Consider the following 11,949-nt stretch of genomic DNA (forward strand, 5'->3'; position numbering starts at 1 on the left):
GCATTGCCATTTGGAAGTACACACCAGTTGGGGGTTGAAGATGGCGTGGATTGTGATGGATGGAAAGGAGCCAAAGCAAAAACTGCCACATCCGCCGTCTGATCTTCCGAAATGTTGAACTTGAATTTGCCCTCCGATGATGCGGAGCTTCTATATCTATCAGTTATTCTTAATTTCTATTTTTTCCTTATACTTCAGACAGATTACCTATATATGAACAAAGTTTTGCACTTTCAGATTATGTTTCAATCGAATCAAACAAAAATTTCCATGTTAGTAATTATTCTTCTTCCTTGTTTTCGTAGGAAATGTAATATTATTACTTGCATCTTGACTGTTCTCCTGGGATCATACAGTGACATAAAGTCAAGCAACAATTTGCTTGATAGCAATTTGGAGGCATAGGTATTTGATTTTGAGCTTTCCAATTTTTAAGAAGATGAAGAATCACTCATTGTGACCATCGTTGCAAGAACATTTGGCTACATTTGGCTGCATGGTCTCAGATAGGCATGGTGAATACAGTACCGTACACTGTATATTTACCATTTCAGAGACCTTTTGACTCTTTATTGCTTGAATTGTGGAAGAACATCCTTGTGACTTGGCCAATGAAGCCTAGTTATCACTATTCACAAGCCATACTTAATAAATTGTTGACATTTGTAGAGTGAATCACATTTCTATCTCTTGATTAAATAAATAATATTTTTTTATTCAATGTCCTGTAAATATATTCAACTTAGTATCTCTTGATGCCTCAAATGATGCTTCAATGTCCTTAGTTTGTCTGTCCCTGCAAATATATTCAACATTCTCAGTTAAAAAAAGGAAAGTTCCCTCATAATGTTTTGAAGGTCTTATACTTGTTCAAATAGACAAGTTTGGATAGAACAAACCTATCATTAAGGTTTTCTAAAATGTTACGGCCTCCCTTCTTCTCTTTCAGTTCTTTTGCTTGTTTTTCAGTCAAAGACTGCAAAAATCAATGTATTACAAGTGATATCAAAGGCCCTAGATGACCCAAAGTGAACTGTTCGTCAGGAAGCTGTAAGATGCCGGCAAGCATGGTGAGTACTTAAGTTTTAATCCACTGGTTCCAATGCAGGAAAATGCTCAACATCCTCATTAGATCTCCCCTCCCTGGCCCTCTTCTTTCTCAAATTAAGTTTTGTGGGGAGAGGCTGCATCATTTTGACAAGAGTAAGAACCACAGATCCTACCATCAGAAAACAAGTGCAATGGAAACATAAATCCTATTCAAGTGTATACCATATAGCGAGCTTCATCATCATCAAAGGAAACAAGGTATGATGTTGGATAATCAGTATCTTCACCCCGCACCTGTTGGAAAGAAGATATTTCGAGCGCAAATATTCAATTCACAAACAACCAAAATGTAAATATGCTAGGCAGAATGTTTAAAATCGATGAATGTACATCCCAGTGAATCACGAACCCAAGAAAATAAGACATCTTCATTCTCGTCATACATGTCCTTCGACAGCTGCCATTAGAAAGACTAATAATTAAAAACGCCAGCAGGACGTATATTACTGTATGAACTGTTCCAAGACAATGTGTGGAAATTTACACAAGCAATATCTACCTCATCTAAGGATGGGACCATGTATGCCAGAAATTTATCAGGGTTAGCTGGATTAGAGCCTGTTGCCACATAACTTTTCATAATAGCCTGCAATATACCAAGTGGAATGAGACCATCAATATAGTATCATAGCCATATAGGAGAGACTAGAAAAAGGTAAATATTGAAATGTTTTAAGTTAAAATCTTGACTTGAACTGGGACAAGCTATGAAAATCTTGAATTTAAAACAGATCATTCAGCCTTGTATTTAAAACAACACAAGCTATGAAAATCTTGAATTCACCAGTAGTTGGTTTCTATATCTTCCTTCCAATAAAAGGAGAAACTAATCACTATTTGAACATGATTGCTATAAAGAAAAAACCAAAAAAATTGAAGGCACAAAATTGTTCACACCTCTCAGAATCAGGTATCAGAGGCCAAATCTTAACAGGATGTAAATCTTTATTGGTTGAATGAATAGGACGCAGCTTTGATGCCTCAAATGATGCTTCAATGTCCTTAATCTGTCTGTCCCTGCAAATATATTCAACATTCTCAGTTAAAAAAAGGAAAGTTCCCTCATAATGTTTTTAAGGTCTTATACTTGTTCAAATAGACAAGTTTGGATAGAACAAACCTATCATTAAGGTTTTCTAAAATGTTACGGCCTCCCTTCTTCTCTTTCAGTTCTTTTGCTTGTTTTTCAGTCAAAGACTGCAAAAATCAATGTATTTGTTACAGCAAAGCTTTCACCAGTATTTTTCAAAAAAATATGAAATAAATAGTTCTCTTATCAAGTACCTGTCTTGTTGATTCCATGCTAAGAGGAGAAATATACTGAGTCTTAACCAGCCAAGAAACACCTTTATCAGTCGGCCGTTCTTTTTTCCTTATACCATCTTTCTTATCTTTACGGGGGTAACCACATCATCATCACGCAACAACTCTTCATCTTTTGGAGCAAGAGGTATTCTGACACCCTTGGGAGGACTAATTAAACATGCAGAAAATACAACAATCAGGACTGTTGGCCTTGATTAAAAAAATTATAAGATTCTTAAACAAGTTTAAACTGGTAAGAAATAATACTTGTAAACATTAAGGTCAAGCAGGTCAAGAGGTATCCCAAGATCCGGCTCAACATACAGCTGGGGCTTGTAATTTTTCTCCAGAGATGTAATTGTGTATCTCGTAAATCTGCAACATGGAATAAGAAGATTAACATGGCATTATTACACAATATAATCAGAACATGAATTCTGGATGCATGCAGACAGCAAAACGTTTTCCCTCAATCTTTGCAACTTAAAGAGGACAAAGGCTGTTTCAAATGTTCCGTTAACATAGTCCATTTGATGCATGCTATCATTCAAATACCCCTTGGAAAATTGATCTGTTAGCATAAAAATATTTAAAGTAATTTTAATTGTGCAATTAAATTCCTCAACACCAAACATGTTCCAGTCAGATATACAATTTGTTAATCAGAGCACAAAATAATGTAACTGCTGTAACTTAAGTAGAAATCGCCCAAAAGTTATAATTACACTCTCATACACACACATGAACAGGATCAACATGTCAAGATAATTAAGAAATGTTGCATACCGATCTTTGTCCTTCTTCAAAGCCATAAGCAATGACAAGCAATGACCAGGTTTTCCAAAAGCAGCCTGTCCAATGTCTGGGTAAGTTTCAAATCTAGGAGAGCTTTCTAAACATTTCATCAATAAAATCCCAGTATGACAAGCAATGACAGCATAGAGTTTATTTATTCTTTAGAATATGTTATCAAGTTGATTGTATACCTTTTGATGAATCAGTTTGGACATATGAGGACCAATAAAAACTGTCCTAAGTATCGAGCAGATCCAGATACACAGCTTGAAACTGCAGATTCTGAAAAAGCTTCTGCTAAATCCAACTCTCTGGATCCTTCAAGTCAGTCTCAACCAAAAAATCTTAAAAAGAAGCTCATATCCAAAAGTGCTACAAAAATTACTGTTGTTGATGCGTCTGAGGATGAGAAATCTAGTTCAAAGGCGAAAGTTGTCCCGGTGAAATTCAAATGTGGCTCCAATTATAAGCTTTCAGATAAACTTGCTTTTTTACCTGTGCCAAGTTCTGACCAACAACAGGTTAATTCTGATGTTGAAACTGCAAACAAGTCTGTTGCTAAGGTCAATAGAATAAAAATTTCGTGTCAAATGGGAAAAGCTGAAGAAATGCAGGCTGAGATTCATAAACCCTCTATTGTAATACGGCCTCCAGCAGATACAGAAAGAGTTCAAGTTGATTTGTAACCTTACAAAAGCAATTGACTCTATGCATACAAATATCTACATGCATCCATTTAGATTATATTATGTAGATCAGATTTACATATGTCTTGCACCTCCATTGACTGAAATGTCAAGAAAACAGTGAACTATGAAATTGCAGTAAAATTGAACTCTCTAAAATTTAGACTTTCTTGCATAAATGCAGCCATACAATACACATGTTTATGTAACTTTATCATGAAGAATTTAGATCTTTTACAAAGCTTGCTAAGGTGTGGATTTTAGGGGTTTACCATTAAGAACTGCTTGAATAAATGAGCACCCCTTCTGATGAGGCAAGTCACAGCCACTGATAGATAATTTTCTCCCTGATAATTTTGCTCATTAGGCAACCCAGTCATAATTTATTTGGCAAGATAATCTCAGCAATCTCGTTTTCAACTTCAATCTTCAAGAAATTAAAAATTAATGAAAGCTATTAATCATACCACCAACAGTTAAATGAAAAATCAATTTAAAGATCATATAGTTGTGATAAGTTATTGACTACCTCATCTTGTTTCTTCATATTATAACGTGTTCTCATCCAATCAGCTCCACACATAAGCATGTTGACTATTTCTGGAGATAGAGTTGACCTGTACATATCTATCACTCTACTACCCGCACTAAATGCGCTCTCCGAAGCCACTGTTGTAATAGGAATTGCTAAAATATCGACTGCCATTTGTGAAAGCACTTTATACTTATATTGATTGTCTCTCCACCAGTGAAGCACATTAAAGTCCGCTGAGTTGACATCCTCAGGTATCTCAACACAATGTTCGTCCAAATACATTTCTAACTCAGACTTCTTAGTTTCTCCTGAGTATGTTTTCTCCTTATGATCCTTCAAACCCATCCAACTATATACAGGACTATAATGTCTAGTCTCTGAATATCGAGAGCTTGATGATTTACCTACAAATTAAATGTTAGAACTTATGATATGTTATAAAGTTTCATTTAATGACAATGAATCAATGATCTAATGTACCTGATGTACTTGATGGTGCTTGTTGGGTCTTTGGCTGATGTTGTGGATGTGCAAGTGCGGTTGATGAATTTCTTGATGACAACATGTCAACATATTCTCCGTATAATTTTTCTAACCCCTTTTTGACATTTTCTATCTCCACAGGGGCATTTTCTTCACCATATAAAGTGGGAAATGCCAAAGTAATCATAAAAAACTTTATCCTGAAATCATCACAAGCAAACTAATTAGTTAGAAACATGTTCTTTATATACATATATATTATAATAAACCCAATCAATTGTAAATTAATTACCTGGGATCCATGATGCTAGCAATCGCCATAAGGAAATTCTCCTCACCCCAATATTTGTCAAATTTTTCTGACATTGCTCGTACCATCATTGATATAGAATAATCTTCATCAAATTCTCACTCTCTCAAGACCTCTTTTATCCTAAACACTTCTTGAAAGTATCTATTTACAGTGGTATACTGTGACCCAGAAATTAATTTTGTTATATCATCAAATATTTCCAAAAAGTCACAGACGACCTCCAGTCTCTCCCACTCTTCCCTTGTCGGGCAATATATATAGCTCGACTCAACAAACATAAACCGAAGAAAGACTTCTCTAAACTGCAGTGCTGTCATTAGCATTTTGTATGTGCTATTCCATCGTGTAGCACAATCCAAAACTAATTTCCTCTCTTTAATTCCACACTGCATAGCAATTTTGGCAAAAGTTTTTTGCCTTGCCTCACTAGCTTTTACAAACTTCACACTTTCCCGAACATTGTCTATGATGGGTTTAATCACGGCCACCCCATCCTGAACTAACAAATTTACAATATGGGCAGTGCACCTAACATGGAAAAGTTTTCCATCACACAACAGTGATCTCTGCATTTGAAAATCTTCTTTCAATCTTTTAACACAATTATCATTTGCAGAAGCATTGTCAACTGTGACAGTTTCCACCTACAAACAAAAATAATAAATATTAATGAAATGATATGCAATAAAATTATATGTGTTTTGATAAACAATTTACAAATTTGATTTTACCTTATGTTCAATCCCCCAACCCTTTAGACAGTCAAATATTGCTGCTGCAATGTCTATTCCTCTCCTAGGTGGAGGTAGGTGCACAAAATTTATAATTTGTTTATTTAAGGACCACGACTGGTCCACCCAATGCGCTGTGAGTACCATGTACTCAATACTTTGATGATCTGACTTCCAAAGATCAGTAGTAATACTGATCCTTCTAGTCTCCTCAAAAACCTTCTTCAATCTCTCACGCTCTGCTTGATAAACCCTAAAGCAATCAGCTTTTACTTGCTTTCTTCCAACTTTTTCATAAAGAGGTTGCAGAACGTGACAAAAATTAATGAAGTCAGGGTGCTCGACAAAATTAAACGGCAATTCTGATATCATAACCATGTGGGCTAATGCCTCTCGAACCTGAAACACCAACATCATAATCATTGCATTAGTTAATACAATTAATTTCATAACAATTTTATAGTAATAATATACGGTAATAATTAAACTCAAACTAACCTTCGGATGCTCATAACTAGTCTTTGTTTTCACCACAGTTGGAGTAGGCACCCCTAAGGTTGAACGCTCAAACCCCAAAATTGTTTGTCCCCCTACGACCAAGTCTTTCCCCATTGCTTTCTTCCTTTCAACACATTGACCCATATGTCATGTCAAATGGGAAGTAGCCTTGGTCTTTTGCAATTTCAGCTTTTTTTGGCAATACTTGCAAACCGCATATGTAGCATAGCCAATAGTAACAAACTTATCTTTGGGATAACACTCCCAAACAGCTGATGTTTTCCTCATCTTAGTAGATGGAATAACAGGAGGTGGTGCTTCCATTTGGCTTTTAGGACGTTCAGTTGCTTCAGCTTCTTCACTTGAAGCTGAGACATCAAAATCTCCTATTACAGCTAGATCAATATCCACATCATCAATAGGTGCTTCAATTTGCACCGATTTTCTCTTAACAGATGCACATACAGAAGGAGCCATTGTGCTTGCAGTCGATGCTTGAGATGAAGCTCGACTTGCTCCGGAGGGTTCTACTCTTCTTGATGTCATATTCTACACCACAATCACATGCCAACGGTTAGATACAATTTAAATAAAAATTTAAAAATACAACCCAGTTAGATACATGAACATAATTTCAATAACAGCACAAAGCTAAAAGGAATAATCATAATTCCAGTTTAAGTAGTTAACACTTTAATTCTTCCTAGGATACAGAACATAGAAAACAAAGATATATTACTAGTTTAAATGAGACAAAGGATTAGAACAGTTTAGTATTAAATCAGGTCTCACAAAAATTAAATTGATCAATCCTATAGTTTCACGGATCATATGAGTACATAGTATTGAGACATAAGGTTAACCAAATTAAGAGAGATACAACATGCAAGTAGCCTTTTTTTTTTTGAAGCAGTATCCAGGATCATACTTCATCAAATTAGTCAAATTTGGTACCCAACAACAAGTAATCAAACAGCAAAAAATACTGGAAGCAGACACAATCGATTTAACATGCATAAAAGAAAACAAACAAAAGTGATACAGCTTTAAAAAAAATTACAGCCTGCATTTAACCTCCACAGATAGTGAAATGATTAGATTTCTCTTCAAACACAAAAACTGTAGAATATAGACCTAAACAAAGTACACTAACTTACAGTGGATCTTTAATGATGCATGACACAACATAGCAACCACAACAAATTTGAACATATAGCAAACAAGATTGCAATGATCAGTAACAGATTATAACAAATTGGATCTACTTCAGGAATCAAATTATACATGAACATCAAATTGAATGCAAGCAGTAACACCGACAAGTAGATCTGCACATTGAACTCAAATCCATATACTAAACATTGTGAACAAATTATCAAAGATCATGAAACATTGAACATCAGAACTGAAAAAAAACTTAGATCTACTCGAGTAAACCCTAAAATTAAAAACCCCAACAGCATAGTTTCAACAATAAAATTTTATATTAAAAAATGGACTACTGAAAGGTGTCTCCTTCATCTCACTTTGGCACTGAGAGAGGGAACATCAAGGGAGAGAACAAATGTAATCAGAGAAACTGCTTAAAAAAAGTAGGAAAGAAAAATAAATTTTAAGAGAAAAAATATAATTTCTTAAAATTTAGATTAAGAGAGATATTATAAGTTTTAAAAAGTAAGATGAAGTAATGAGATATTTTTTTTTTTAATTTTACTAATTAAATAATAATTATATTTTTAAATTTAATAATTATCATAAAGATATTTAAATTTTCAAAACTTACCACGGAAAAGTTTGATAACCAACTAAACCTTTCTTTAGAATGGGTCTTTTGGCCTTTAAACTAAAACTAATCAGAATTATTAAAGGTACTGAATGCCAGTGGAAGCTTACAAAATTTTTAAGATATCTCCTAACCTTGGGTGGGACATAACTATTTGGCCTTAAATTGATAAAAGATAGCTGAGTTGGTAGGGGCGACAACAGGCCACTGATTAATTCAACAGATATTCTAATTTTCCAATAGCGTCAATTAATTCTTTGACCATAGACAGTAGCACAACAACCATCTATACATCCAACCCCAACAGCGTAATTTCAACAATAAATTTTATATTAAAAATTAAAAAATTAAAAACCCCCAATTCAGAAACCCTAATTCCAAAGTTAGGGTTCAATCAATTTAAGGCAAAAATTATAAAATTGAAAGTGAAAAAATGGAAAAACACAAACCTGAAATATATTTGTGTCGTCCACGTCGCTGTCGTCGTCAAACTTCTCGTCGTAGAACTCTCGATCGCTGGAATCTGCTATTGGCACGTGACGTCAGAAGACTTGAACATAATCGCTTGAGAAACCCTTGTCGACGGAACTGGAGAGCAGCTGCAGGCTGACACTTCAGATGGCAGAGGGCTGGACTCTGGTTTGGAACTGGAAGTCTGAAGCTTGGAGTTTGGTTGGAGGAGAGTTTTTACGTGTGCGTAGGTCTAGAATTGGAAGTCTGGAAGCGCGACTAGTAGTCTGGAAAAATAAACATGTTTAAAGGGAATGAGAATTATGTTCTTATTTTAACCAAAAACGGCACCGTTTGCCGTTTTTGGTTAAATAAGAATTGGCTCACGAGCCAAGTCAAGCGACTCGGCTCGCGAGCCATAACGAGCCACTGGCTCGTGATCCATAACGAGCCACTGGCTCGTGATCCATAACGAGCCACTGGCTCGTGACATGTAACGAGCCAGTGGCTCGCGAGCCATAGCGAGCTGTTCGCTTCCAGCTCGTATTCGGGCTCGAGCTCGATTCCTTCGAAACTTAAAGCTCGAGCTTGGGTTCGAGCTCGTTAATACCTGGCTCGTTTCGGGCTCATTCGAGCCGAACTCGATTTCAAACTCGAGCCAGCTCGGCTCGAATCCAGCCCTAGTTTTACTTATAATGATAACGTCTATTCATAATAGTTCTTCTAAATTTTGCCCACATATAATAGTTTTCTAAGATTACACCTACTAAAATAGATTATCCAAGATTTCACCCAAATGTTTTTTTAATACAGAAAAATGATTATAAATGTGTCTACAAAAGTTGATACATAGAATGAATACAAGTTTCTCTCAATAGTATGAGTTATGAGCTTAGAGAAGAAGAGAGCTTTAGATTTTACATGAATAATCTCTAACATATTTCACTTCAAATGATTTTCAATTTATAGTATTGGAGACCTAAAATAGCACATATGACTGTTGGATGGAATAATAGATCTGTTGGGCTTCAAAAGCAACATTTTTTTCTTGAAATTGATGATACATAGATGTATAACTGTGATACAAGGGCGTGTATCACTTAAATTTCTTTTTTTCTGTGCTCAATCAAACCTTGGTCAGAACTCCCAATGGTCAAATTCTCTTCTTGAAATTTGTATGCACGGATGTTCCATGATGAAGCATGACCATTCTACCCTCATATCTAATATTCTTCCAAAATTTTTAGAGGCAACCATAAGGAATCAAATGGGAAGAGAAGAAGAAGCAAAATACCTAACTTTATGCACGAGTGTGTTCCTCATAAACACAAGTGTGCATCTTTTTTTTCTTTCAATTATTCATAAAGCACGATGAAAACTTCTTGTGCTCTTGAACCCATAAATATAAGAGTGTGTGTTGTAAGAGGCATGGTTGTGTATTGTGTTGACTGCACCCAAAATTACACACAGAGGCTACACGAACACTTCTTCCTTATGTTTGGCTTAATATATGGGCACGTAAGTGATATACACAGGTGTGCATGTCCTTTTACAATTTTCAAATTGTGAATGTTTTCACACATCCTTTAGACAATGTTAGACATTCAAACTTGTGTTTTTAGTATCATCAAAACACTCAAGAGTCCAACAACTTTCCCTTTTTGATTATTGATAAAGAAACCTAGTATGAATCAAAATTTTAACAAGTAAAAAAGAAAAAGTAATTAAAAAATGTTCTCCTTAACATTATCAACTTTTTGCACAAATTGTCAAAATGTTTATCAAGATTGAAAAATGCAATTTTGTCAATTCTAATATTTCTTTTAGCCTTCTCAATAAATAAAATTTTAATTCAACATATCACTCCCTCTTTTTGGCATTAATTAAAAATAATATGGAAAGATAAATTAAATCTTAATTTTCCATTAGATTACCAATTCAAGGTTAGACAATACCAATTAAAAAAAATGCTACCACTTACTCAATGTCTATATGTTTCCTTGTAGTTTAACATAATTTAACAAATATTTTTACCAAGTTTTGGTGTTAAAGTACATTTGATAAAATTTTGAAAAAAAATTTGGCATGGTACTCTCTATATTTTTGAGAAATTCCTTTTTCAAAAGATACAAATATTATCAATTCAATCCAACCAAACTTCTTTTAGAACACCATCAATTCAATCTCAAGTAACATCAATTCAATACATTTCAACTTCAAGTCAATAAACATCATCCATGGAATATGACGCAATATCCATCATCAAACAACTCCAAAAAATTCATAAAAAAACAATGTTTCCCATCTCATTGTTCTTATAATTTCCATCAATTAATTTTCAAGACTAATTTTGTTCATAAAATTCATGTCGATACAATGGCCATGAAAAGTACCTTTTAGTTGAATTTTTTCTAAGCATGTTTCATTGTGTCATGATCTTCATTGCAATGTTGAAATTATTGTATGACTGTTAAGCCGCCATTTTCTTCTTTGAACCCATCTCTAATTTTTGGATTTATGCCAAAATTGAGCATTTAATGACTGAAAAAGGAGATGCTGAGACTCTTAGGGCTACTTTTGGTCATGATTGAAGCGTGCAGCTATCAAAGATGAGATGGTTGACCCTAATTTGGCCAAGAAATGGACAAGTGCCGAGAGATGGCAAAGAGAAATTATGCAGAATGTCACTAGGGTTTTTATGTTATACAAAATAATTTTGAAAACCAAATTTTCCTTATAAATATCCAATACATGGGTGTGTGTATGCGTACACACGAGCATGTGTTTGCACAATTTCAAAAACTTAAAAATTCCAAAAGTACATGGGCATGTAATTTACCAACATGGTCATCTAAGCCAAATTTTGAAAAACAATTTCAAACTAGAAGCACACGAGCATATACTACATGTACAGGTAGTGTATGCAAAGATTTCAATTTGAAAAACATTTAACATTTTACATAAATTGTTGACCGAAAAATATGAATAAGCATTCATGTAATGAAACGCACGATTTTTCAAAAAATTTGAAATTAAATACTATGCAATGAAACATATGATTTATGCATTGAATCAAAACAGTTCAAGATACAAATTTTGGATATCTTAATTCATTTTGAGGAATACTTTTGTAAATCAAGTTTTGATTGATTTTGAACACAAGTTCAGATTGATTTGACTGGATTTTATAATAAATATTAAACACTTTTATGCAACCAATTATTAAATATCACATATTTATATACCTTTAAAAAAATACA

At 34.3% G+C, this 11,949-nt stretch overlaps 2 protein-coding genes and 1 pseudogene across 2 annotated transcripts; all 3 read right to left on the minus strand.

Annotated features, from left to right (window-relative positions):
* Positions 1-821: 821 nt before the first annotated feature.
* LOC123221437 lies at positions 822-3,320 on the minus strand (annotated as a pseudogene).
* A 952-nt stretch (positions 3,321-4,272) lies between these two features.
* Positions 4,273-5,292, minus strand: LOC123221438 (zinc finger BED domain-containing protein RICESLEEPER 4-like). The gene is made up of 4 exons (XM_044644292.1): positions 5,207-5,292; positions 4,912-5,114; positions 4,426-4,835; positions 4,273-4,323 (listed from the first exon to the last, which is right to left on the minus strand). Exons 1-4 carry the CDS (start codon positions 5,290-5,292, stop codon positions 4,273-4,275), a joined length of 750 nt encoding a protein of 249 aa, XP_044500227.1.
* Positions 5,293-5,322: 30 nt separating this feature from the next.
* LOC123221439 (zinc finger BED domain-containing protein RICESLEEPER 2-like) lies at positions 5,323-7,002 on the minus strand. The gene is made up of 4 exons (XM_044644293.1): positions 6,662-7,002; positions 6,457-6,580; positions 5,959-6,357; positions 5,323-5,871 (listed from the first exon to the last, which is right to left on the minus strand). Exons 1-4 carry the CDS (start codon positions 7,000-7,002, stop codon positions 5,323-5,325), a joined length of 1,413 nt encoding a protein of 470 aa, XP_044500228.1.
* Between the last annotated feature and the right edge of the window lie 4,947 nt (positions 7,003-11,949).

This window comes from Mangifera indica, chromosome 7 (assembly GCF_011075055.1).
Source record: "Mangifera indica cultivar Alphonso chromosome 7, CATAS_Mindica_2.1, whole genome shotgun sequence".
NCBI lineage: Eukaryota > Viridiplantae > Streptophyta > Magnoliopsida > Sapindales > Anacardiaceae > Mangifera > Mangifera indica.

Coding starts and splice junctions, on each gene's coding strand:
- LOC123221438 (XM_044644292.1), bottom strand. CDS start 5,292: ATGGTACGAGCAATGTCAGAAAAATTTGACAAATATTGGGGTGAGGAG. Junction 5,115..5,206: donor GCTAGCATCATGGATCCCAG/GTAATTAATTTA, acceptor TGATGATTTCAG/GATAAAGTTTTTTATGATTA. Junction 4,836..4,911: donor AGCACCATCAAGTACATCAG/GTACATTAGATC, acceptor TTTAATTTGTAG/GTAAATCATCAAGCTCTCGA.
- LOC123221439 (XM_044644293.1), bottom strand. CDS start 7,002: ATGACATCAAGAAGAGTAGAACCCTCCGGAGCAAGTCGAGCTTCATCT. Junction 6,581..6,661: donor GCTACATATGCGGTTTGCAA/GTATTGCCAAAA, acceptor ATGTGTTGAAAG/GAAGAAAGCAATGGGGAAAG. Junction 6,358..6,456: donor CTAGTTATGAGCATCCGAAG/GTTAGTTTGAGT, acceptor TTGGTGTTTCAG/GTTCGAGAGGCATTAGCCCA.